Source organism: Podarcis pityusensis (assembly GCF_964106645.2).
Source record: "Podarcis pityusensis genome assembly, chromosome: 4".
Taxonomy (NCBI): domain Eukaryota; kingdom Metazoa; phylum Chordata; class Lepidosauria; order Squamata; family Lacertidae; genus Podarcis; species Podarcis pityusensis.
The window spans coordinates 74,929,559-74,957,264 of record NC_138027.1 but is presented as its reverse complement, the minus strand read 5'-3'; the positions used below and the strand labels follow the sequence as shown (position 1 = coordinate 74,957,264).

The window sequence follows — 27,706 nt, the reverse complement described above, 5'->3', positions numbered from 1 at the left end:
GCTGAGAACCATTGAAATTATGGATCAACATGTTTCAATGCTTGCCGTTGTGCTCAGCTTAAGCTGTGCATCATTGCTTTTATGTTTACATGCACAGAGGTGCACTGTTTTCAATTCCAAGTAGTTTAATTTGCAGTCAAAGGCATATTGAGATGCTAGAACGGCTTGATGTGGAACGTGTTGAAAACAGGATGTTTTTAACTTTATTATTTATAGCATGCCTGATGTGCTAGACGCTATACAAGTTAAAAACAAACCTAGTCCCTGGCAATGGCTTATAGTTTAAAGATGCAGCCTGAAGAATGAGCTAGGGAATGACAATGGATCAGAGTAGAAAGAGAGAGAAAATAAATCACATGTAATGACTGAAAAATTATGAAGCGACTTATATTTGAAATGTGAAATGAGACAAGTAGTCAGCCAATTTAAAGATTAGTAAATGAGGCAAATTATTTTTCACAATGATCGTAGCCTGTTCTGATTTGGGTTTTGGCCATGTGATTAGATGGAGAGAAGCATATTATAATTTGAAAGAAAGCCAGTGCAGATTGGAAAAAGCTGTTGTTTACAGCGAATCGCCCTCTGACTTGAATGGAAGAAGTATGAGATCAATAATGCTTCTGAAAAGAGATGCTTTTGTTTCAGAAATCTAGCTGTCATGTGAGTAAATTCTATACCCATGTTATAAATAGGTTTGGAGAAATACAAGGAGCCAAAAAGAGGAAATGGAAGAATAGTGCTCTCAGATTAGTGCCCTTAGAGAACACGTCCCAATTCACCCAGGACCAGCTTCGCACAGTTCAAACACATCCTGTTTGTGCAACTTCAACGCATGCAGTTTCTGGTAGCATCCCTTCATTCCTTAGTTTTCCTTTAACTGCTGTTTAAAAAGTTAGCTTGGTTCGAGAATGGCTGAAAGTGAATGCCCAAGAGGCAGCTTCCCTTTCTTCTTTTCCAAAGCCCCAAACTAATTTAAATGGGGAGAGATCTTAAGAGGCACCTTGTGGTTTTGGTGGGAGGAAATGGCAGAACAAAACTCACATTTGTTCATACTGCCCTGTTGTGTGCTTGGCAAAATAATCAGTGAGACATGATCTTCCAGTTCTAGTTGATAGCATCTCTCCCATTCATTTCAGTGGGAATTTGATCCAGCCTTAATTTTGGGCACTCTGGCTCCTAAAAATATGACCTAGGTATTTCGAAATTTGTGTAATAACCCTCACCTCTGTTTCATACATTGTATGGCACAAATTCAAACTTGTCACTGAATAGATGACTGATCCTGAAGGAGCTGTGCTTAGTCTGTGTTCCTTGGTGAGCTAGCCTACAAAAATATGTGCATTTGCGAACAAGTTTGTCATATTCACACTTTACAGTTTCAAGCGCACATGTAAAGTATCTTAGGTGTACACCTAAAAATGCCACATGTGTGTATTAGGGTTACTTAATGCACCCAAAAACTCTTGCCAGTGTTCTGCTATTCTATTTAGCTGCTTTTAATGCAAGTCATTAAGCTAGTGGTTCTCAAACTGTGTTGTCTGTGGCTCACATACAGCTGTTTCCAGCAGGCAACAGAGACCTATATTTCTCCTGTTGTCGTGCTCACTTCTCCTCCTAGTTTCCAGTGCTAGAAATAATTTATAACACCTTGTTGTACCAAGCACAAGCGGTTGTGGAGTATTTTATGCTGGCACAATCAGGAGGAGAGGTGATCAGTGATGGTCTGTCTGTGGTGTGCCACTTTGCAGAAAAAAAGTTTGAGAACTTCTATACTGAGCGTTTCAGTTGCCTATGTTTAAAATGTGTTGCTTCCCCTTAATCATGCATGTTGCACCTCCATTTTTGTGCAGATTGCAGTCCCACTCCTGAAGAGTCTGGCCCAGGTATGTGTGTGTTTTCTCCCCTCCATTCAGAGTATTTGCTTCTGAAAACTGCAGAAGAAAAAGGTTGTCTGTGCATCTAACACAAATGACTTTTGCTGATGCTAATTTGGGTACTGAACACGTGAATAAAAGTATTTTTGCTGTTAGGTTAGTAGGTGCAAACTGGCATTCCTTTCCAATAAATTTCAACACGCGGTAATTATGTGACAGGAAGACATTTTTAAAAATATGCTGGAAGGCAGTCATATGTAGCTGCCTAGTTAACAGGTGTTGCCTCTTTTTGTGTATGTCTACAGAGTGCTGGTAAAACTGGTTTTAACCCATTTGGTCAGAAGCTACATTGAACCACCTTCAATTTGGGTTTTTGTGTGTGTTAGTATTCTGTGGTTTTTTACTGGGTGGGTACAAAATACTGAGTAATGCTTGTTTTGTTTCCCCCCTTTAAAATAATGCTGGGAAGCAGATGAGGCTGGGAGCATGTGACTTGCCCTAGACTAAGCCAGAATTTGAACCTGGGCATCCAAACCCAACACATTATCCCTTGTGCCATGCTGGCTGATCTTGAGAGAAGAGACATGAGCCACCTGATAGCATATTACAGAACTTGTGGGGGTAGGGGCCAGAATTCTCTGAATGTGTTTTTTTTATATAAAAAGAATTAACATGTGTTCGGGTTTGTGTGTAGATTGTTTTTTAAGTTTCCATCTGTTTCCACAGTATAAACTGAATACTTACTATAATTATTTTGAGTTTTTGTCTATTTAGCTTGGCTATTTAGAAATGTTTTGTAATTTCTATACCCTGAAAATGGCTGTGCCAGAGAAACTATCCATTGTTCCTTTTTTAAAAATTGTCTATAAAAAGCACTTCAGAGCAAATACAACAACCTTTATTTTTCATTGCATAGATAATCTTATTTAGAGTACCAGATCATTTTGGAAAAACTGTATCATAAAGAGCAGCTTGCCTACTGTTAAAAGAATCCAGCTGTGTTCTGAGACATAGGGCCAAATAACTGTGTGTGTGTGTGTGTGTGTGTGTGTGTGTGTCTGTCTGTCTGTCTATCTCTCTATCAATCTATCTATCTATAGGATGGGACACAGGTTTAAGATACCACAGTACTTTATGGTATTCTAAAAACAACTTTCCGTAACTGCCCTTCATTTGAATGGCTGTCAAGGAACAGAGAGTACTTGCTTCGAGCAGAGCAGCTTGTACCAGAATGCTGCACATTCATAATAAACCATAGGTTATTTCAGTCAGTGGCTTACTGTTACATTCTAACAGGGCCAGTGGGTTCAATTTATGGCAATAAGACTCTTCTACTTTGTCCCAGTGTGGATGTAACTATTCTCTAGAACTAAGTTTAACTTTCTTCTTTGATGCAAATTCCCCCAACTGTCTCTTACCCATGGTGTAGTATTACATAGGCACATGACTTACCAAGGTTAGCTTTAAACAGGTTTTGCAAATCAGTTTCAAATCCTGATTTCAAAGTGGTTAAAAATCTAACCTTGGTTAGCATTGGCATAGATGCAATGTTGCACTACAGCCAGTTCGGACAATTAAGAGTAAAGGCATGCATGAGCCATGGGCCTACTTCCAATGACTCAACCATGGCTTAAGAGATATGCTGCCTTAAATCCAAACCAGACCTTTAAGTTGCGTTAGTATGTTTCTTAAAAGCTGTTTCTTTTTTAGTATTTTTATTTTAAAAATTATATATTGCCATTAATTGCCTCCTACTTCCTTTTGAAAACTGCAGGTGAATGGAGCGAGGCCCTTTACCCATTGCTGACAACACTCACAGACTGCGTAGCCATGATGAGTGACAAGGCAAAGAAAGCAATGGTCTTTCTCTTGATGCAAGATAGTGCCCCAACAATAGCTCTTTGCTTGAGCCTTCAGTACCGACGGGATGTTGTCTTTTGCCAAACTGTAAGCAAGAAAGTAGAATTCATACATTAGACTTTGGATACCTTTTTTAAAAAATGGAAGAGTAACTTTGAAAGCAGTAAGAATTACTGCACATTTCTGAACAACCCCCCGCCCCACCCTGACTTCAGCAGCTTTGGCTGCAATCTCTCTTGGGCCTAGATCCTTTTAAACTAGAGAATGTTTAAATACAGGGGGGCAGGTAGCTGGATCAGACCTTGAGTAGGACATTTAATCTCATTATACTTTTACAAGGGACGTGGGTGGTCTAAACCACAGAGCCTAGGGCTTGCCAATCAGAAGGTCGGCGGTTCGAATCCCTGCGATGGGGGGAGCTCCCGTTGCTCAGTCCCTGCTCCTGCCAACCTAGCAGTTCGAAAGCACGTCAAAGTGCAAGTAGATAAATAGGTACCACTGCGGAGGAAGGTAAACGGCGTTTCCGTGTGCTGCTCTGGTTCGCCAGAAGCAGCTTAGTCATGCTGGCCACATGACCCGGAAGCTGTACGCCAGCTCCTTCGGTCAATAAAGCGAGATGAGTGCCGCAACCCCAGAGTCAGCTACGACTGGACCTAACGGTCAGGGGTCCCTTTATACTTTTACAAAAGCCAAACACGATATGCAGCAATTGCTATCTGGATTAGTCATTAGTGGGGGTGGGAGAGCATGGAAAGGAAACTGGTGCATTGTTTTGCATGTGCGTGCACACCAATTTTTTTTTAAAACCCCCCTCAAGTTTTCTTCACAAAGTTAAAATAGGAACAGTGCTTCACCTGGGATGCATAGTAAAAAAAAGGGAGGGTGCATTTAGGGCAGATGAGGCAGTGCTGGTACATCCAGCATTAGTTCTCCCTGTCTCCAATGTGGTATAGCATTATTACATAACTCTATTAGTACTCTGCTTAAAAGCTAGAAACACATCTATTTATTTCAGCATCCTATGGGCATTTTGACCTGGGCAGGGGGAGAAATGTCTTGCCAAGCAGTGCTTCTGTTTCTAAATAAATATAGGACTCCTGAGGTGTCTATATTCCATCCTCAAAAGTTTTTTTTTTTAACCATCTTATTTAAAGCACATTAAAAGGAGCCAATGAAGTTAGGTATACAGATCATTCTTTAAAATTAGGGAGTGGGTCACTGGTGTCCTACGTCTGGCACGAAGGTTTTGGAAGGTCTCTTCATAAGTCTTTGGTTACTTCATTTCTCTATTCTCTGTTTCTCTATTCTCTTACACAGCTCACAGCCCTTATCTGTGGCTTCATTATCAAGCTGAGGAACTGCCTGCATGATAATGGATTTCTGAGGCAGCTCTACACCATTGGTCTGCTGGCACAGTTTGAAAGCCTTCTGAGCACTTATGGTAAAAGCTGGCTGGGGCAAGCATGTCATATCCTTTTACGACTTACTAAACTTCATTCACTGCAGAGTGTTGGCAAGGTGCATGCAGAGGGTTAGAAACAAAAAAGAAGTTTAGAACAAAACTATGTTGTAATGTGGTGTTTGGTACATAAAATATTGTGTAACTGAAAATAGATATGTGACGACCTTGGTCGAAATACAGAATACCGAGCAACCAGCTTTTGGTTTTTATGAAGCAACTATATACAGTAGGTATCAATTATACCACATCAGAAATCAGTTTTGAAATGCTGGAAATTTTCAAAAAGGTTGCCTACTCTTCAAGTTTAAAAAGAAACACTGCTGGGCATGCTTATGATTGTGTCCTTCCTTAAAAGTACAACAAAGTTTTACTTGCTACCATCCTTCCTCTGCCCCCCCCCCCCAAAGGAGTTTAGACGTTAAGGTTGAAGAGTACACCAGATTCACAAGGACACATTGAAAATAACTACTTGTAATACTTTGAACACAGAACTAAAGCAAAATAAAAAATAAAATATATATATTTGGGGGGTGTTCTTGAGCAAATTGTCCAAACTTTATATTTTTTTTTGCAAAAATTCAAATGAGCATTCTCCCGAATTGCTTTTCTCTATAATTCTCAAGTTAGAAAGGCTGTTGCTTATAGAGTTGTTAAATTTTTATTTATTTAAAGTATTTTTATACCCCCTTTCATAAAAATATCAGGGGATTCATAACAACAACAAAAAAAAATCACTAAAATTACAGTAAAATAATAAATTCATTGGCATTTACAAGTCCAAGTAAAACATGTTAAACAGTTACTGCAATAGTAGCCAGCAAAAGCTTCAGAGAACTATTGAACTTATATCAGATGCCTAAATGAGATTACTGATGCATCAGCTGGGAAGTCATTGCACAAATGGGCCCTGTGACTGGTAAAAAATAAGGTACAAAGTATCAAGTTCAATTGAAACCAATTAAGATTACTGGAATGAATAAAGGTGGCTAGCATCAGAATGTTAAGATCTCATTTGTTAAAAGACATTTTCAAAATAAAATTTCAAACTCAAAATTTATTTCACAAAATTGTAAAGCTTAAATTTCCCTGTTTTTTGTGTTTCTGCCAAAATTTCATGCTTAAAAACCATGTCTGCAAAATTATTATTTTGATGAGCCACAATTTTGTGAGCTTTCACCTAAGAACATTTAAGTATATGGGCACATCTGTAAATGCATTGATTGCTTATGCTTTCCGTCTTCAGCAAAACACATGCGGCAAATTTTCATCCTATATTAAAGGGTATTAATTTTTGCAACCCAGCTGAGGTCGAGAGGATTCAGGAGTGTAACAAGAGTCATTTCATGTGGGGTTGTGTAAAATCAGGAAATCACATATGTTACACAACACATATATTTTTTAATACTAGGGTGTCTGAATTCAAGTCAGTTGGCAATAGCTTTTTTATATATATTTAAAGTATGACTACTTATAATCCTATTCATCTTTTCTTTGTTTAGGTGAAGAGCTGGCAATGCTAGAGGATATGAGTGTTGGGATAATGGACTTGAGGAATGTAACGTTTAAAGTAACTCAGGCCACATCAAATGCATCTGCTGACATGCTACCAGTCATTACAGGAAATCGGTAAAGAAAAAGGGCAGGGGAATGGGGAAAAAGAAGTGAAAGCAAGTTTTGCTTCAGCTAGGACACTTGAATGGCACAAAGAAAATGCATAGTGGGCAAATGCATAGTGATCCAATACAGAAATACTTTTTGAGCTGGTTTTATGGAATGGCCCTAACTTTTAACCTTGACCTGCTTAACTAAATTAGGCTATATTTCCATTATTTTTTAAAAAAAATATCTCTGAGATCTTTGGTGTGGTGTTTAACCCAAATATTTGTTAACAAGATATACAAAGTGTGACACAAAACTGACCTGCTTAATATTATTTTGAGGAGAAAAGTCAAGTTTTTCAACATGGGCACAGAATGTTCATATTCATAAGAATATGAAGTGGCCATTTCCTACTCTGGTCTTCTCTTTTCACTCAAAACACTGCCCTGTGGTCTAAAAAAACTCCTTTCTGTTCCATTTCCTGAAAGTGGAAGATATTAGCTTTCTTTGGGTGACTAATCAATATAGAATAACTATGGGGAAAGGTGGCGGGAGCAAGTCCCACTCTCGTTCTATGCATATACTTTTCTCTTTTTTTAAAGGTAAGCATAGAGGCCCTGTGTGTATAGCTATACATAACTTACCTTACAGGGTGGTTGTTAGGATTACAGCTGGATAATGCAGGTAAAGCGCTTTGAACATTTGAAAGTGCTATACAAAACTCAACTATTATTATTGCCCTCTAAATCAGAGCTTTCCAGACATTTCATGTTGGTGACACACTTTTTAGACATGCACAAATTGGCAACACAGTAATTCAGTTTTAGTAGCAAATAGAGGTTAAACTAACTCACACGGCATACCTATACACTGAAGACCCACAGTTTGGAAAGCTCTGCTCTAAATACTATCAGAATCCCTGCTTTTAGGGTTCCTGATCACATGAAGAGAACCCAATGCACATACAGCTGTATGAGCAGGAACTCTATTCTGACCTTAAAATAAGAGCACACTGGTCAGGAGCAGAGCCTGTGTTTGTGATCCTGCTCCCTCCTCCATCTATATTCAGGAAATGTCGGGGTGGGGAATCTAGTTAGCTTTGCACCTAACTATTTGAATTCTGTCTTCAGCCCAGTACAGTTCACATCTACATAAAGATTTTCCTTCACCATTATGGCCTGATATGCAGACTTTACTGTTGGACTTGTATTTTTTTTTTAAATGATATTTATTAAAGTTTCAAAAAATACCGGAGAATACAGAATACGGGGGGGGGGGGGGAGTATAAAGTTTTTAAGATATAACAAAAAAGTAAAAAATAAAAAGAAACATACAAAATAAAACAGTTAAAAACACGTTAATTTTCCATAACCTATCTTCCTTGCACTTATTTCCCCGGACCTCCTCGTACCTCCCTTTTTTGTATTCCAATTCAATTTGTTAGTTCAGCAAATCCTTACCATTAAGCTTTTACCCATTTGTAAACCTTTTTTCGTATCTCTTAAAGCAATACAGCTGGAAACCACTTAATTTCTATCCAACATCCTTCTAAAATTCCTTAATTTTACAATATTTCTGTAAATAATCTTTAAATTTCTTCCAGTCTTCTTTCACTGACTCTTCTCCCTGGTCTCGGATTCTGCCAGTCATTTCCGCCAATTCCATGTAGTCAATCACCTTCATCTGCCATTCTTCCAGAGTGGGTAGATCTTGTGTCTTCCAATACTTTGCAATGAGTATTCTTGCTGCTGTTGTGGCATACATAAAAAAAGTTCTATCCTTCTTTGGCACCAATTGGCCGACAATGCCCAGAAGAAAGGCCTCTGGTTTCTTCAGAAAGGTATATTTAAATACCTTTTTTATTTCATTATAAATCATCTCCCAGAAAGCCTTAATCCTTGGGCACGTCCACCAAAGGTGAAAGAATGTGCCTTCAATTTCTTTACATTTCCAACATTTATTATCGGGCAAATGATAGATTTTTGCAAGCTTGACTGGGGTCATGTACCACCTTTTACTCTTGGACTTGTAATTAAAGTTCAGAACCTGTCAAAAGGATGGTGCTTGTAGAGATTTAATATCAGCTGTGGCTTAGGGGTAGGCCAGAGCTCAGTGGTTGGAGCATTTGCTTTACATGCAGAATGTCCCAGGTTCAATCCTCATCACCACCAGGTAGGGCTAGGAATGTTGCCTTAAGCCTTGGAGACCTGCCACCAATCAGCATAGACAATAGTGAGCAACGGCCTGACATGGTATAAGACAACTTCCTATGTTCCAACCAATCTTCCTTTAGGGGAGTCCATGGGGGAGTACAGGAATCACAGCATCCACAGAATAAGTTGAAGTTTTTCTTCTTTGAGTTAAATCCACTTATTCTAGAAACAGGACTGACGGAAGATGGGTTTCACTGATGGTATAACAGAGAATATTATGAGGAGACCAGCTGAGCCCATTTGAGTTTTACTCCTCACCTACATGTTAAGAATCACCAATCATAAATTCAGTTGTCACACAAAGTTGTACCAAGTCTTTAATTTTCTGTGAGGCACCCTGAAAACCCATTTACTTTCCCTGAGGTGCATTAATTCTTGAGTGCTGAAAGAAATACAGTAACAGCCTTTACAAAAAGCTGTTTGGCAGGGCAAGAAAAGACAAATTGAACATACAGTAGATACAGAACTGCCCTGAGACTGCCAGGTATAGGGAAATCTATAAATTCAATTAATAATGATGATGATGATGATGATGATGATGATGATAATAATAAATTAATAATGATTTCTGAGTAGACTTGCAAGTTCCTGTGCAGACCACATTCCTCAGCCTCAAAAGGATGTTCTTTTTAAATGCTTTATGATTTGCATTGCTTGTTTAACTTCATTTTTTCTTGCCCTGATTTAGGGATGGGTTCAATGTGAGAATTCCGCTGCCAAGCACCTTGTTTGATGCACTGCCCCGTGAAATTCAGAGTGGCATGTTGCTGAGAGTTCAGCCTGTTCTCTTCAATGTGGGGATAAATGAACAACAAACCTTAGCAGAGAAGTATATATATTCTATTTTTAAAACATATCACACTTAGCCAAAGTTAGATTAAATCAACAGTCCTCCTGGGACTATATTAAGTTAATTTACTAGTAAAATCCAGTTCCCTACAGCTTGGTTATCCAAATAATGGCTCAGGAATAGGTTGTGCGACACCAAGTTTAAAACATTGGCTTATTTCAGTTGCTCAGGTGGTTGTTCACTTTCATAGTAACAACAACAATAATTTTATTATTTATACCCCACTCATCTGGCTGGGTTTCCCCAGCCACCCTGGGCAGCTACCAGCACATATATAAAAACACAGTACATGTTGTATTATGTTTTTATGTATCATCTGCTGCATAATGTATAAGGTATTTTACTATCTTTTGACTTAATCAGAGTCCTGTTCTCATGGGTTACTTTGCTGCGATAGCATCCAATGCTTGTCATATTTACGGTAAATTGCCTTAACTATTGTGCCAATGTGGTTGCTTTGATGGCCCTTAGAATGTAAGAGTTTGGGATGGTTTAGTGTGATGTAAATGAGCCATACACGGGTGGCGCTGTGGGTTAAACCACAGAGCCTAGGACTTGCCGATCAGAAGGTCGGCAGTTCGAATCTCCTGCCAACCTAGCAGTTCGAAAGCATGTCAAAGTGCAAGTAGATACAGTAAATAGGTACCGCTCCGGTGGGAAGGTAAACGGCGTTTTCGTGCGCTGCTCTGGGTCGCCACATGACCCGGAAGCTGTATGCCGGCACGGCTCCCTCGGCCAATAAAGCAAGATGAGCGCCGCAACCCCAGAGTCGGCCACGACTGGATCTAATGGTCAGGGGTCCCTTTACCTTTACCCATCTTCACTTCTCCAGCACAGCTGAAAGGAATTTGAAAGCTTCCCTTAAGCACAGAATGCCATATTGCCAGAACTGGCACACTGTGGTTATTGTTAACTATGGTTTGCTTTAGACAAGCCTTGGTCTTTGGCTCTGTCCAGGGGTGCCCATACTTTTTTCAAAGAGGGCCAGATTTGATGATCTGAACATGCATGAGGGCCGAATTAGGCCCCCGAAACGGACTTTGGACATGCCTGGTTTATGCGAAAGTAGCTGTAAGTTGTTAAGTTGATCAGCTGTACCCTTGATAATTTAGTCCTATCACCCCTCTTCATTAGTACCTAAATTTGAGTGATCATTTGTAGTTTACACACTGTCTGCCATATGCTTAAGGAGAGTCTTATAATAACATTTTCAGCATTAAATCTTGAAGCTGTTCTCCTAGCTTTGTTTGTTTGGAAAGGATGTGTGTGAATGAGAGAGAGAAACCTTATTTGTGCTAAGGTGGTTCCTTTGATCTTTAAAGGTTTGGCGACACCTCTTTACAAGAAGTGATTAACATGGAAAGCTTAGTGCGGTTGAATTCCTACTTCGAGCAGTTCAAAGAAGTTTTGCCTGAAGACTGTAAGTGTGCCTAAGAAATATTCATATCTAATATGCTTAAATTTAAGTTAAACAACGGCCACAGTCACTCATTGTAGTAATCCATAAACCAGTCATAGATAAAATGAAGGGCTGGGGCAGGAGATGATTTTAAGAGCAAAAGAAACATGTTGACAAGGAGTGCAAACTCTCTCACACACCTGCCACCCGCTGCTTGCCTCTCAACAGCCTCTCCCCGGTGACTCACTGATCTATGGGGAATGTAAAATCAGCCCTCCCCACTCCAATAAGAGCAGTTGTCCTTTTTAGATTCTCAAAAGTATCTGACAAAGTGACACAGTTTGGAGGAAATTATATTGGAGATAAATTTGGCCATTAGATCATGACTTTCCTATAAAGATGCAAAAGCTAACCTGTAAATAAAAGGACATTTTTATATAGATATACTTTTGAAGAGAGACAGTTAGGCATGGGTGCCTTTTATCTTTAACGCTTTTTGTCATCTTCATTTTTAGTACAGTGGTACCTCGTGTTACGGACGGGATCCGTTCCGGAGGCCCGTTCGTAACGTGAAATGCCCACAACTCGAAGCGCTGTGTCTGTGCAGGCGCGCGGAGCGATTTAGTGCTTCTGCGCATGCGGCAAAACCCAGAAGTAAACCGTTCCGGTACTTTCAGGTTGCCGCAGGACATAACACAAAAAGATGCAACATGAAGCAGATGCAACGCGACGTATGATTGTAATGGAACTAATCCAAAAACAATGGATTGTTAGTAGGAACTTAAAATGACAATCTGCACAGATAATATTATGCCTAATATAACAGAACCAATTTGCTCAACAGAATGATCTCTCATATATAGATAGAGAGAGAGAGAGAGAGTAAGTAGAAGTACTGGAGTATAAAATTAGCATGATGAAAACTGAGTTATAAGATTCTGTTTAAAAAGTGAGTATACAGAAGCAATTTGGCAGTCATCATCTGATAAACCCGTAAGAGAATTTAGTATTTTTCTGTCCCTGAACTTAAATTATATCATGGAGACCAATCACATACTGGTAATTAATAAGATGCAATTGGACATTCAAATTTAAAAAGAAAGGGGGGGGGGAATCAAAATTAAATGGGTGAATATTATATAATAGTCAAGATATGATGTGGCAAGCACAGTAAAAGAGGATTGAGCCATCAGTACCAGGCCCTAGTTATCATGTTTCACAATGAGCAAGATGGTGGCTTGTGACTTTGTGGGGGGCAACACCTATTTCCCTACAAAAAAAAACCAATACAGAGGTTTTGTGCAAAATAGCTATTTAGCTGTACTGAAATTCTGATGGAGATCTTGTGGAAAACATCCATATTATTATTATTTTTCAAGAAGTCATGATGTACATAGATGTCTCCTAGGTGATCTGCTACACATATTGAGATGCTAGCTCTACCTAACTAGGTTGCTGAAATTCCTACATGCCTTCAGCATGCAGTAATCAGTGGAAACAGGCCTGCTGCCAGAACTGCCAGAAACAAAATAGGTCCAGTTGAGGAGAAAATGGGAGTAGGGGTGTGGCAACAGGGAGTACCCACTGATGCACGTTACAAATCATCCACCCAAAGAAAGTACTAACAAACTTCCACATGACCAGTGATAGTGGATGCGTAATTGATTATTTTTATTTAAGGGTTCTTCCACAGTAAGAGGAAATTATGATTAACTGTATAAAAATATGACAGACTGGCATTTTGCTTACGATGATGTAATATGGACGGTGTGAAGAACTTGTGTGCACAGGTGGTATTGGTTCCACCATAAAGGCCCACCTGGGAGCACCTTAATAGAGAATAATATAGCTATGTCTTACAATAAAAGAGCAGATAAGAGTCAAATGAGATGGTTTTTCAATATATTCAAGTGAGGTCATGTCCCAAGAGCCAATTAAGAGAAGAAGCTGAGACAACTGAGGTTGAATTGTTGTTAGAAGGACCAAGTACAGGTATGTTTTCTAGATTCTACCGTTGAGTTAGTTATAGCAAAGGAATATAGTTGCTGTTTAAAATAGAACCAGAAGGTGTGCATCTATTTTTTTTGGCCCAAAGGCCCCATTCCCTCTTGGCTACTCCTCCAAAAGAAGAGGCTTCTGGATCCTGCCAGTGGCCCAGCTAGTCCAGCATCTTGTTCTCATGGTGGCCAACCAGATGCCTGTGGAAAACCCACAAGGAGGACCTGAGCACAAGAGCACTCTCCCTCCTGTCATTTCTGGCAGTTGGTATTCAGCAGTATACGGCCTCTGACTGCAGAGCATAACCATCATAGCTACTAGCCACTGATAGTCTTATATCCTCCATGAATTTGTCTAATCCTTTTAAAAGCCATCCATATGGCCTTCTTAAGTTTCAAGGAACCTGATTAATAGACCATTCCAAAGGGAGGAGGGCAGATGGACTGGGAAGTGTAAATTCCAGGAGGAGAAACTGCCAGATCCAAAGCCTTACTGGGCTTGTGCCAGCAGCACAGAAGATGGTAGAGTGGCTCTTTCTGGTGTTTTCCTCCTTGTCAGCTTGGTGTCTTTTCCCCCATCCCTTCCCATTGATCCACAACGGAGAGACTTGCAAGGGCAGATGATCTTCTCTGCCTGTGACCCTCCCTCTCGACTCAAGGAGACAGATCTGCTCTATCCTGAGACTCTTCCAGGGTCTATAGGATTGCTTTCTAAGGACATGGTGATCACTTATCAAAGGAAGCTTAGTCTTTCAATATAAATTTGCATGCGGGTGAAACAATACTTCTGAACCAAGAGGCATACTTACAACATGCATTGTGGCAGGCAGCTTATAAAAGGTGCTTGCTGTTTGCAGCTTTCCTAAGTACTTGCATTAAAAATCTGCTGACTGATTAATTAGGGGTGCTTTTTAGTCAATTCAACAGATTTTTTAGCTGATCACATAGTGTAGCCCTAACCGAAACAAATGACAATTTTTAATATGTGACATGTGGACAGTTTCTTGATCTAGTTTCCCAGATTAGTATACAGATTCTAAATTCCTGGAGTACAAAATGCCATGTGACCCCACTGTTCAGTGACAAATTTAGCTCAGGGTGCTCATTTCTACAAAATTTCTAAGGTACTGCACAAAAATAGGAGAAAGGGATCAAATGTATAGTTCAGCCTGAATAAAGCTGCATGTGCTGATAAACTTTTCTCTCATGTCTGACCACAGAGAATGGGGAATGCTTACACTTTCTTTATTTCATTTAAGGTCTACCTCGATCTCGTAGTCAAACGTGCCTGCCTGAACTGTTACGGTTTCTTGGACAGAATGTACATGCAAGGAAAAATAAGAATGTTGATATTCTTTGGCAAGCTGCTGAGGTATTTATTATTCTTATTCTACAAACATTTGATGGATATGCGATGTTTGTGCAGGTCACCATGTTTACCTTTTTACTGCCCTGCCCTGCCCTGCCGGAATGACACCACTGCCTCTGCCCACCCCTTATGAGCTTCTGCTGGCTTGGTGTGCAGCATGGAGTGAGGTGGGTGGCTTGTCCAGGAAGATGGGTCTGGTCTCCAAGGATGTTGAAGGGGAAAGGGAGTTACTTGTTGCTCATTTGGAGGATGGGATGGTTTTGTAGCCTTACTAAGTCCATTGTCCTTGCAAAGGCTGAACGCTTTCCTTCCCAGGGTGCATGGCCATGAAAACCCATGCCTACTGGCAGAATCTCCTGTGTACCACTGTGTTTGCTATGTGATATTTGTCAGTGTGCCATTGCAGTAGGATAAGAGGACAGAAACATCCAGGCAAAATGAGCAGAGGTGGACAACCACCTCCAAAAGTTCATTTACAGCACTGAGATACTAGTAAATGCCACTTCATTTTCTCTTCATTAGGTGGGTATATAGCCCACCTAATGCTGAAATGGGGTATTTGTGATTCTCTCGAAGTTGCTGGACTAGTGTTTCTTCATTATTATTATTAAAATTTGTCTCAGGGCAGTTGACAGGATAAAATCACAACATAAAAACATGAAATACACTATCAAAATAAAAACAACTTAATAATTCCACCAACACATTTTACAAGTGCATTGAATGTCAATCAGCCAAAGGCCTGATTAAAGAGGAACATTTTTGCCTGGCACCTAAAGGTGTGTAGTGAATTGGTCATCCTTGACCAATGCCCGTGGTGGCTGGAGCTAATGGGAGTTTTAGCCCAATAATAACTGAAGGACCACATGGTCCCCTTCCCCATCTTAAGGCAACCTTTCCCAGCCTTGGGTCCCCTTATTGCTCCCAAATGTGGGGGTATTACATTACACTGAAGCATTACAATGAAGCTAATAGATAGTGTCCTTTTCTAGATTTGCCGCAGACTCAATGGTGTTCGGTTTACAAGCTGTAAAAGTGCCAAGGATAGGACTGCCATGTCAGTGACTCTAGAGCAGTGTCTAATATTGCAGCATGAACATGGAATGGCTCCACAGGTCTTCACACAAGCCCTGGAATGCATGAGAAGGTAAGGACCGTCTGCTCGCTGGCCTCTTGTTCCTAATCCTGGAGCCATGTAAACTGCAGATGGGTGGTTTTCAACCATCTTTGATGGGGATAGTTATATAACAAATATAACTATCAAGAAAGATAAATTGCACAGACTACTGTTTCCTGAAGTACTTTGGACCTCACTCAGTATTTTTTAATATAAAGAGAGCTGTCATATTTGTATGTGTATTTTTTTTAAAAATCTCCTAAAAGAGGAAAATACTTTGTATAGTTTTCAGCAGTTTATTGAATAACTGAGATGTAAAGAAAAGTATTGCACAGCATGCAGTCTTTTCTGCTCTACCAATTTGAAAGCTTTGTAATTGTAGGATTGCCTCAGTTGTCATCTTGCCATTTTTGCTTAGAGGTGATCTGTATGGTTTACCTGTTCTGTGAAGGATACACATCTGCAGGTTGCATTGTTTTGCTATGCTTATTCCTCAAGCAATACAGTTTGCTTCTTCAGCAAATTGTCATTTTGAATGTTTCATGATGCAGCAATCAGAACCCATCACAACCTGTCAGTGTTCTGTGGTCATATCAGTTTAACTCCTGTTTTCTGAAGCTGCAGACATACTTGAAAATTCTATTGTTTTTAAAATGTAAGGAATCTGTTTACTGTTCAATACATTGTTTCAAGCACTACCCGAAAGCTCCAATTTTACATACCAAAAAAGAAAGGATAAGAAACCCAGTTTTAGTCTTTATTGGTGTTTTCAGCACTACCGTGGAGTCCTGTTCTCAACATTCACTTACGCTGAATGTACTGTACTGTGTGTCTTCTCACCAAATTCTCAAAAGTGTTCAATTCTCTTATCCTTTCTGTATGTTTTTGCTATTTGATCCTTTCTAAATCTTCAATGGTCTACTTTTTATGTTACCTTTTTACTTCAGCAATATTGCTTTCTGAATTTGCCATGGAGTCTTTTATGTAAAGCATATGATTCCATAAAGGGGAATCACCTTAAACCTGGGCTATGATTAAACCAGCATCTTGGTTAAGAAAACATTAACATATATAAGAGAGAAAGAGATAGAAATATATATGCTCAAATGTATTCGCAGCCTCATTCATAATATTTAATTGATGTCCTTCTGATAATACTAACTACATTTTTGATAGATCTGGACATTTTTAATAAAAGTGGGTACAATATAGGCATTGTTCATCATTTTAAAGTCTCATTTAATGCACCTGATTGTTTACCCAATTCTGGTCTGGGAGAGAAAAGCCATGCCATTTATGTTAAGTGCATTTAACATTTAGGAAAACAACATCATTAGGGCTGGACCCAGAGAAATGCTGGGAGAAGGGTGTAAATTGGAAAGTTATCACCCCACTCCCATCCTTCCTTCAAGAGCCCCATCAAGAGCTTCACATAAGGGTTGGTATGCGGTGGTGCAGGGGACTGTGGTGGAAGGAGGAATCCTTAGAAATTGGAGAGAGGCAGTCAGGGGTGTAGCATGGGGGGGGTTTCCAGGGTGATTGTCCGGGGTGCTGCTTATGCCACCTTCCCTGAACCAGCCTTGCCCTGGTGTTGCTCACTGAGCAGGCGGCCAATTTGCCTTGCTCATTATGGTGGATTTTTGTTTGTTTGATGACTTTTTAAAAATCATTTTTTAAACTAACCTACTTTGGAGTTAAGTAATTTTTAACACCGATACCTTTAATAGCTAGGTTATTGAACTAATATGGTACAACTCACATTGAAGAATTTTTGAAAGGGTCAAATGCTATAATGGTTATTCATGTTCAGTTTTGCTTTTCAGAGCTCCCTTCCTTTGCAGCATGTGGAAGCATGGCAGAGCAGCATGGAAACATTGCTTGGCCAAATGAGAAAATGAACATGGAAAACCATTCTTGTTCAACCTACATGTATTTATTTTCAGTAGATTACAGTATTCTTTCTTATTTTCTCTTTTTATTCTCTTTCTCTCTCCTTTATTCTGTAATTGTGCCTTTTATTATTATTATTATGATTTAAAATTGGCACACCTCCCTATTCTTTAACCTAACACGTTCTATTTTCTGTTGTGGCTTCTTTGATGTTTCTTTTTCTCCTCTTCTTGATTTGATTCTGTTTTATTTTGCCACTTTTATTTCCTTTTGGTACGACCATTGCATGTCTGTGTGTGTTTCTTTCTTTACTTTCCTTTCTCCCCGAACTTCTTCCTTTTCACAGTATTGGAACACGGGAGGTAGTCACGCAGAAGAACTTGTGTGGCCTGGTGCCCATCCGGGATTTCAGGCTAGACCCCAATCTTCTCTACTCTATTCCTTTACTAGCTCTAAGCCCCAATTTACTGATTGTGTGGCTATTTCTGAGCATTGCCTACTTGGTGGCTAAATTACGTTGCAAGTGAAGATGAGTTTAAAAGCAAACAGAAGCAAAAATTTCAATGAAGTGCCAGAATATTTATTGCCACCTGGTACCTATTTGTTAAAGAATGTCTCATAGCATCGTCTGCCAAGAATAATAATTATTATTATGCCTTACAATTTTGTGTTTCTATTGTACTAAACTTGTAAATACACATCAGATTATTTTATGAAAAGGAATTGTATCCAACGTTTAAACTGTTAACGCTTTCAGTGCTTGTAACATAGTCTGACAGCGGCCCTGTTACCTCGGTATTTTACCCAACCTGAAGATTAGTTTCTCTTACCAAATATTTTTCAGGCATCCAAATCTCTTTACTTTCTCTCTCTGTAGATACACACAGTTTTGTTTCACATGTTCCATGTATTCCAGAGAAAGGAACTTGTATTCCAGAGAAAAGAATTTGTATCTTTTTTGTATATTCTTAAAGTGTGTCAATCTTGCGTTTCATATTTATGTGATATGCGAAGAAACAAAGTGATCGTTTGCAACAGGTTTAGCTAAACAAATATGCTCAGCACCTTACTACTTTGATTTCTAGGCATAGCCTCTAAAATGGCGTTTGTCAACTTGGTGCCCTCCAGATGTTTTGGACTACAGTTTCACCATCCCCTGCCAGCATGGTTGTGCTGGTTGGGGGCTGATGGAAGTTGTAGTCCAAAACATCTGGAGAGGGCACCAGCATGGTGAAGGCTGCTCTAAATAATTATAGCGATCCATGCTTAGAATCATGTACTTGTTTCCCCCCCCAAAGTTAAATCTGTTGCAGCAAATTATACCAACTTTTAAAAAAGAACCAACTTGAACTGCAGTGTGCTGCATGCAATATACCGTACTTTCAGTTTATTTCTATATCTACTTTTTTAATGTATCAAAAAGGGAAGAGTGGGTAGCAAAGAATAGCTTACAAATAATCTGTAATTGTATTTAAATCTCCGGGAAAATATTTTTATAGTATATGTGAATGCGATCATATGTAAATTAATCCTGACATTAAATATTGCCATAAAAGATGCACTAATGAGATATTTCAGCTAATGGTTAACGTTTTAGTTAGAAGAGATGAAATAAACTTAAAATAGTTAAAAGATGCTAACATAATTGAGTAACTGTTCCCAGAAAATTACTCTAATACTTCAGTGGACAACAGAGAATTATAGTTAATTGCTGCAGTTATGATATTTAATTGTCCAAATATGCACATATCAGCATTCAGAAAGCTTGTATAGCTATAATATTAAAGTTATATTTTTGTGGATTAATTTAATTAAAAGGCAACAGCCAACATTGCACAAACGGAGTTCCCCTTCTCTTCCACTCCCCATTCCCTCCCCAATTCTGCTTCAGAAGGTCTATGAACCTCTAGAGCAGATTTGGGGGGGTGCATGGGAACGTGAGGAAGATGAAACCCCACTGCCCTAGTGGCAGTCCATTCCACAGGCATGTGACTGCCATTGTAAATTTGAGATTTTAAAGGAGTTAAGTAGGCTTAGAGACAAATTCTAACTGCCATGTTCCATTGTGCTATGTCCCACTGGTACAAAGATGTTTCGATTGCATTTATTTTGACAACTAGTATAAGAAGCAGATGTAGCCTTGATTATGGACTGTTTGTATGTTACCAGAGTAGCATGAGAGCTACTGCTCCTGTAGCTCAATCCTATCCTGCTCCAATAACATTTGTAGGAAGCAGTCATGTGACTTGGGGTAAACAGGCATCATTATTTCACACTACATCAAAATCACTTATGTACTCAGAGTAGACCTATTGAAATTAATGGACCTAAAGTAGACATATCTACTAATTTCAGTGGATCTGGTCTGAGGAGGATGAAAATTGGATGCAACCCAGTGATGTTGGTGTGGGAAATATTCCTGATGCATGAGACTGCTTTATACAGACATTACTGTAGAATGTTTCTACAGTGCAGGTTTCATCTGCTCAGAAGCAGCAGCCACACTACTCAGGCAATATAACAACAGGTCTTGTGAGGAATGCATTGCAAGATAATTATCCACCCCACCCCCCTGAAATGTAAGCATACTGCACGGCAGCATTAAAGCCTTTCTTGTCAGAGGAATGCTTCATACATACATTGTAACTTGTTATTGCATGCATTGAATCTTGCCTCTCAAACAAGAATAAAAAAACACGCATAGGGTCAAAAATGTCTATCTGGGTCATATGTGTTTCCCAGAAGCCATAATTTCAAAACACACACACACTTCTTGGTAAGTAGCCAGTTGTTAGGCTGACTACAACCAGGCAAGGAAGCAGTTTTCCTTTTTTTTCTTGTAGGCTGTCAGTGTGCCACAAATGATTAACATAGGCAGGGGTGGGCTAGTCAATATTTGTAAGACTTAGCTATAGCTATCCTGCCTTCTCCTTCTGCAGCACCGAAGATAATGGGGTAGCTCTTAAATATGCAGAGCTTTGTGAATCCAGAAGAGCTCAGGATGGTACCAAATGAGTTTCAGATAATAAACACATCCTCAATCAGTGTACACAGAGTAAGCTGAGTGCACAAAATCAGACTATCTATACATACCCCCCCTCTGCAAGACTGCTAAATCAAAATGTGTGCAAATTGTTGCCACAAATTTAACACCCTAGAATACTTTTGTGCTTTTAAATGAATCTAAGTGACACTCAAGTATAAATTAAAGTCACTACAGATAGTGTGACGCTGTGGGTTAAACCACAGAGCCTAGGGCTTGCCGATCGGATGGTCGGTGGTTCAAATCCCCTCGACGGGGTGAGCTCCCATTGCTTGGTCCCTGCTCCTGCCAACCTAGCAGTTTGAAAGCACACAGTGCAAGTAGATAAATAGGTATCGCTCTGGCGGGAAGGTAAACAGCATTTCCGTGCGCTGCTCTGGTTTGCCAGAAGCAACTTAGTCATGCTGGCCACATGACCCGGAAGCTGTACTCCGGCTCCCTTGGCCAGTAAAGCAAGATGAGCACCACAACCCCAGAGTCGTCCGCGACTGGACCTAATGGTCAGGGGTCCCTTTACCTTTACCTATAAAATAAGTACTTCAGAGTCACAATGCATTGTTTTAGAGGAAGGACAATAAAATCATTTACTTGTGAAATTAAGCCATATAAAAATGTGTATTATACAATGACAATTGAGTTAATGAAATCAGTTAATCCCAGTTTCATATCAAGGTGTGCACAATCCATAGAGTAGATTTCAGTATGAAAGTTAAACAGCTGTTACTATGCCCACTGAAATCAACAGAACTTCAAAAGAGCTTGTTTGTCTGGGTCTTGCCTTATGTTGATAGTGGAATAAATTATTATAATTCAAAATCTCACCACCTTGGAAACAATGCTGCTGTAGTTTAACAAGGGGCATATTAAATGTTGCTGTCCTTAATTGTTTAAAATATAATTATATATCAGTCCTATGTTTGTGTGCTTTGTTTAACACTTATGCTCTAGCATGAAACCATTTTCATTTTCCATTGTTTTCTTCTATATTCAAAGGAACCAAAGAAAGTTCTCTTTTGATGGTCTAAATTAATTCATGTGTACCAAAATGATGTGCTTCCTTTACATAGCTGTTTGTCAGCACTTTCAGTTTCATGAAAAATAATGGCCTTTTAAATAGATTTCAGAAATATTGTATTGAAATGCAATAGAGTTCAAAACCAGAGTGTAAATGTTAAGATAGCCTATTGTAGCAATGACTATCACACCAAAAGAGGACTGTTCCCCAGCAGCCCAGTATAGATTTTATTCTGCCACTTTAAACCATAGCTAAGGAGCAGGTCAGCAGAATTATTGACCCCATCGTCTCCTACAATTTCACATGCAAATCTCCACTTCTCCCTTTTACCATGGTTTATAGTTATGTGCTAAGCTGGACTCCTATTATAACTACGGTTTGAAGCTGGTTTCGAATCCTAGGTGAGAAGAAATTTGGTTAGCACAAGTGCATACATAACATTAAATCACGGTGAAATGGAAGGGAATGCACAAGCCCACAATAGATTTCTTAGGTTAACCTGCAATAGGTAATTTCCTAGGTTAAACCTGCAGTAGGTAAATATGAGGGAAGGTTGCATTCCTAAATATTGATGGCTTTCTAGCATATGGTTGGTGGCTGTACATGAAATAGTATTTTTTCAAGCAATTAAATAGTACTAAACTTTTTAAGGATTGTGATTGTATTAGTATTAGTTGGTTAAGTTCCTCTCCCCCAACCGCTCCTACTGTGCATAGCAAATTATCTAGTCTTGGTAACCTTGAGCAAAGCCCTTGCTAAACTGATATGCAGGAAATAGTTGTTGTTGAAAAGCATTTATTACTGCATAGCATATGTGCCATGAAATACTTCGGAACATTGCAGAGATCAGTTGCATTGCAACTAGTTACACTATTGCTTTTTAGAATTGCAAGTTTAGCAACTAGACACTGCATGTTTCTATTTCACGTGCCTCATAGCTGGTCTGTTTAGTGATCCACTGCTTTTAAATTTGCAATGGCAAATTATTCAAGCACCTGTTCAAGTATTTCAATGCTATGAACTAACTAGTTCACCTCATTATTGTCTAAAATAATTGTTCATTTTGTTTTTGTTTTTACTGCTGTCATTTTTTGTGCTTGTCTCTCTTTCCCAGTGAGGGTTGTCGAAGAGAAAATACAATGAAGAATGTTGGATGTCGCAAGTATGCATTTAATTCCCTGCAGCTGAAGGCTTTCCCCAAGTATTACAGGCCTCCTGAAGGAACTTATGGAAAAGTTGAATCATAAGATTACTCTGTCCTGTAATTAGTTGTTCCGTTAAAAAGAAATGTGGATACACTCAATTTTAGTATATGAACTTTGACAACAATGTCAGAAACAATTTTTTGTACGTTTCACTAGTTAATACCAAGCATGTACTTTTATTAAATTGGATTCCATAGGAAAAATATTATTTACTGACCCCTTATAACATGAAAATGTGATGACCGTCTGCTCATGTAACTAGCCATCAGTGTATGTAAGATGCCTGTTCCACTGATTTCTTACTTATATGCCTAAATAAGAAAGGTAATTCCTGGACTGTTGATGATTTTATGAATGAAGTTTAGGCAGCTGTTTCACACATCTTTTTATACTGATTTGATTTGAGATTAAGACTTTCATATAATACTTTTTTAAAAAACCTCAGACTTTGTAAATAGAAAATGAATTGGATGTGAGGCAGTTTGATAAGTTACAAGCCGCATTGTTATGCAGGAGAAGCTAAAACTCAGTTTTTAAGACAGTGCAGCACAGTAATATAAATGCCAGGACCTTAAAATGTTTTCCTTTATGTAGGACACTATCATATATGTGGTGTGTACTATACAGCATCAGGAATTGACACAAAGCCCAGATCAAAAACTGGACTGGACCCATGAGTCTTTTAGTTGTCTTTAGAAATTTTACAATTATATACCTTTGAAAAGTAGGCTCAAGGAAGAGAGAGTTGCACATGGCAAAATAGTTAATGTGACTAGTAGTGCTCTGGGCAGAGGACTCAAAAGACAAGGTACACATTCTTAACTGGCTGGCATTGTAAATTAGATACAAAAGTGCATTCTGGTTTGGCCTCTGAAGTGCCAAGGAGGCTGAGTCCTCTGCATATCTGCATCATCAGAGGCATCCAACCTATTTCAGTTTGCACCTCTTTCTGTTTATATCCATCAGCTTACTGCACACAGCAATGCCATTCAGTGGAAGACAAATATTCAGAAGCGTGCGCTCTCTCTCTCTCTCTCTCTTTTTTTCATGCACAAGATGATATTATACAACTTCACTTGTGGAAGCAGCTGTTCGATGTTTGCAAGCCTTTTGCCAAGTATGCTTGCTGGATTTACAGCCTGGTTCTAGGACTGAATGAGATGCACTTTAACCATTTGGAATTGGTGGTTCCTTACTTTCCTCTCTGTCTTCAGCCTTTCAAATATGTTTACTGTATTATATTTAACTTTTACTAGGAGTAAACCCATTGATATTAAAGGCCATGACTAACTTAGACCCATTAATTTCAGTGAGTCTACTCCCCATAATAGTTAAATACAGCCCATAGGTAATGAAAACTATGAAGTATATAAGGGATTCCTACTTTCAGATCATTGATTTAAACAAAAGCCAAATGTTTCTCATGACCCCATAATTCATTGATGATAAGGCTACGCACTGAACTGGTATGGGTGTAACACTAAACCATAGTTCAGTGTTATGTGAATGAGCTTTAGGCTCACACCTCCATAATTACAACTCTGATAAGGAGTGGGAACTTCTTCTTTTTAAACTAAATGCAGTTTATTGTTATCAGGGGTGCCAACTTGAATAAAATACTGGGGGCCAAGGCAAATCCTACCCCACATAATTGATCACGTGACATGGGACATGCACACCATTTGAATGGCAATACCCATCAACTTTGGGAGGGCCCGCCCCCTCAAATATTTTTTTTGGGGGGGGGGGAAGGGACCTCGGACCCTAGGAGTCGGCTCCTATGATTGTTATGCTCCAAAGGAACAGACAGTTAGTTTAAACTATGGTTCACTGAAACAAGTCTGGCCAAAATCATAGCTTATGATGCAGTGGTACCTCAGGTTAAGTACTTAATTCGTTCTGGGGGTCCGTTCTTAACCTGAAGCACCACTTAAGCTAACGGGGCCTCCTGCTGCCGCCGCTCCGCCAGAGCACGATTTCTGTTCTTATCCTGAAGCAAAGTTCTTAACCCAAGGTAATATTTCTGGGTTAGCGGAGTCTGTAACCTGAAGCGTATGTAACCCGAGGTACCACTGTACTGGCATGTCTCAACAAATCTTAGTTTAAGCTAACCATTTATCCCTTTTGGACAGAACAATAAACTGCTGCTTGTTAAAGACAGGAAGTGGAAGTTTCCAAGCTACTCCTCAAACTTCTGTTTAAGGCAGGAAGTTAATGCATCTCTTCTCCTCCTTGGGCTACCCTGGAGGAGGAGCACATGAAAGAGGAGATAGGAGTGTATCAGTTTGAGAGAGACACTGCTGTTTGTTCACATAATGCTAAATTGTGGTTCAGAATTATTGTCTTCCAATGGGAGATGCTCATGTGAAAAGCCGCTATTAACAAAACTACCCTTTAGAAAGACACTCATGAATATTAATTGATTGCACCAGTACAAAAAGCAAATGTGTGAATAATGCTTAAGGTAGAACAATACAGTCTTCTGTTGATATGTGACCAGCAGCAAAACAAAAGTGAAATTAAGCACTGATTTTTTAAAATCACGTCATGCTTAATCTTCTGTAGAGTTGTTTAATCCAGTATATAATAACCATTATAACATTTTCATACTAAGACTGTAACCCAGAACAAACATCTACACTTTTAAAGTCTACTGAAATTAGTGGTGTTTATGTATAATAACTATGTTTAGGATCATGGGCCCTGTAATGGAAATGGGAAATGTGGTTCAGTTATTATCCACAAAATAAGAAACCGGTATACATGGGACATTTTCCAATTCTGTGCTACTTCTCCCAGCTATTTATATTTGCACTTTAATTTCGCAAAGGTTTTCATTGTTTATTCTAGGCCTACAGACATTTGTTATACTATTTGCTTTTTGCAGTTTGATGGCTTAGCTGTGTTGTTACATGTGCTAGTCATGATTTTGCACTAATCATGATTTTGGTGAACTAGTCTTTTATTGCTGTTTCAGCCTTGTTTGCAGTTTCAGTGTTATGAATGCTATGTAACATGTTGAACCTCGGAACTCTGCACCAAGTGTAAACGTTTTTGGTCCATGTTGAAATTGTACTATTGGGAAAACTCATCCTGATATAGCATAAATGTGCATTATTTTGTATTTATTTTATGTTCACCACTCAGTGTATTTTTTGTACATATTAATCATGTACTTAAACACTTAAGTTATTATTTTTCAGCTTTGGAGGAAGGGCTACTGAAAAGATTTCAGTAATTTAATGATTCTCTAAAACTTTGGCAAGCAATGTTTTTAGACACAGAATACTGTCAGCCATCTCTTGGAGCCATAGGGTGTATTTCCCCATTCTTTTAATGGGAAAGGGAAGCTGAAACTTTAGGCCAGATTGGCTAGTATAAATGTTCAGGATCAGATTTCTAGCTATTTTTAGCTATGCCCCCTCTAAATAACAGTGAGCCTTTATTTTACATGCCTACTTGAATTACACTACGGAAAATTGTTTGTTTTTACAATGTTTCATTCACTTTGGTGAGGCTCTGTGGATAGAAATGCATTATATAGCATTGCAATACTTATATGAAGAATTTCCAAACTCCTCATATGTGTCCTTTGAAACCCTCACTTTTTTTAAGATACCAAGCTATAGTACTGCATTAATTATAGGAAAGGGATTCAATATTCTGATTATCTTTGGGTTGTTTGCAATATGTAGAACAACTTTGTCCATGTAATATTTTATAAAGACAATTTGACATATGCATAGATAGGATTCCATTGAGGACAAACTGAATAGAGCTTAATGAAAAATGGAAAACTCTGAAAACATAAATCCATATTAGGAAACTTCATTTAATTGTTTTATTTGAGTGACAGATTGCACAGAAAAGGCATTCTTAAGGAATACTATAACATGAAGTTCTAACTAATTTTTTTTAGTACATTTTAGAAATGAAACCTAGTAAAGGGGTATAAAAGAAACTCCTGCTAAGTCTGTTTGTCTCTGTTCTATTAAAACACCCACAGCACAGTTGCCTTTTGGGTTTCATTTATGTATGTAGAGCTATTGTAAAATATAGCACTGTTTTTGTCTCAACACAGTTGTATTTGCCAAGCTTGGTGCATTGAAAAGTTTATTTTATTTATTTGTTTTGGGGCAGTATTAATATACCATAAACATATGATTACTGTTTTATATAGTCAATTCTTCCAATCCATGTATGCTGTAAATGTGCTAGTCTTTAGGGATAAAATAATAATAAAGAACTGACAAGAATGCTGAGATTAGTATTTTTGTTTCATTAAAAAAAGAGATAAAATACATTGCAACTTTCAAGGCTTTAGGACCTCTATTATATTATACTTTCTAGGGTTTTCCTACTAGCAGGGGTGTCAGGATTTTCTGGGCCCAGTACACTGTATCTGGACTGGGACCAGTGACCACTTGCAAAAGAGGATGCAAACTTGCATGCAACTTGCATGTGCAAATCTATCTTCTCTTTTTGCAGATGGAGGGTCCCAAAATATAACTTCTAGGGGGTACAACCACCCTGGAAAGATGCATCCTGGTTGCTAGGAAAAAGCAACACATATTCCAAAGGCAGCGGGCCTGGATAGATCAGTTGGTTACGGCAAACCAACCAGATGGCCAGGGTATATATAAAATAATTATTAATCCATGGAGGTCCTAAAAGACTGCAGTTTTCCCCATCCCTTTTCCTATTTCTGTTGCCTGGTATCCAAACAACTCACTCATCAATCGCAGCTCTGACTTTGCTCAAAGGCTAAATACATGGGTGGAAATTTCAGAGAAATTGCTTAGATGTGTACCTT

At 38.9% G+C, this 27,706-nt stretch overlaps 1 protein-coding gene and 1 long non-coding RNA gene across 20 annotated transcripts in view; one reads left to right on the top strand and one right to left on the bottom strand.

Annotated features, from left to right (window-relative positions):
- The window catches only part of INPP4A (inositol polyphosphate-4-phosphatase type I A), a 100,857-nt gene extending 74,685 nt beyond the window's left edge, over nt 1–26,172 (top strand). For 6 of the 18 annotated variants that reach the window (XM_081003405.1, XM_081003404.1, XM_081003417.1 and 3 more), the window contains 9 exons: nt 1,851–1,883; nt 3,649–3,821; nt 5,052–5,175; nt 6,696–6,822; nt 9,697–9,837; nt 11,181–11,278; nt 14,514–14,626; nt 15,616–15,770; nt 22,803–26,172. In XM_081003405.1, coding sequence (XP_080859531.1) covers nt 1,851–1,883; nt 3,649–3,821; nt 5,052–5,175; nt 6,696–6,822; nt 9,697–9,837; nt 11,181–11,278; nt 14,514–14,626; nt 15,616–15,770; nt 22,803–22,935 — 1,097 coding nt within the window. In that variant the 3' untranslated portion in view covers nt 22,936–26,172. Of the gene's footprint in view, nt 1–1,850; nt 1,884–3,648; nt 3,822–5,051; nt 5,176–6,695; nt 6,823–9,696; nt 9,838–11,180; nt 11,279–13,168; nt 13,250–14,513; nt 14,627–15,615; nt 15,771–17,976; nt 19,317–22,802 lie in introns of those variants that run through there. The other 12 variants (XM_081003412.1, XM_081003413.1, XM_081003415.1 and 9 more) reach the window with 12 other exon arrangements.
- Nucleotides 2,751–27,706, bottom strand: part of LOC308476046 — a 34,019-nt gene continuing 9,063 nt past the window's right edge. For both annotated transcript variants that reach the window (XR_013985652.1, XR_013985653.1), the window contains one exon: nt 2,751–3,819. This is a non-coding gene — a long non-coding RNA (uncharacterized lncRNA). The remainder of the gene's footprint in view (nt 3,820–27,706) is intronic.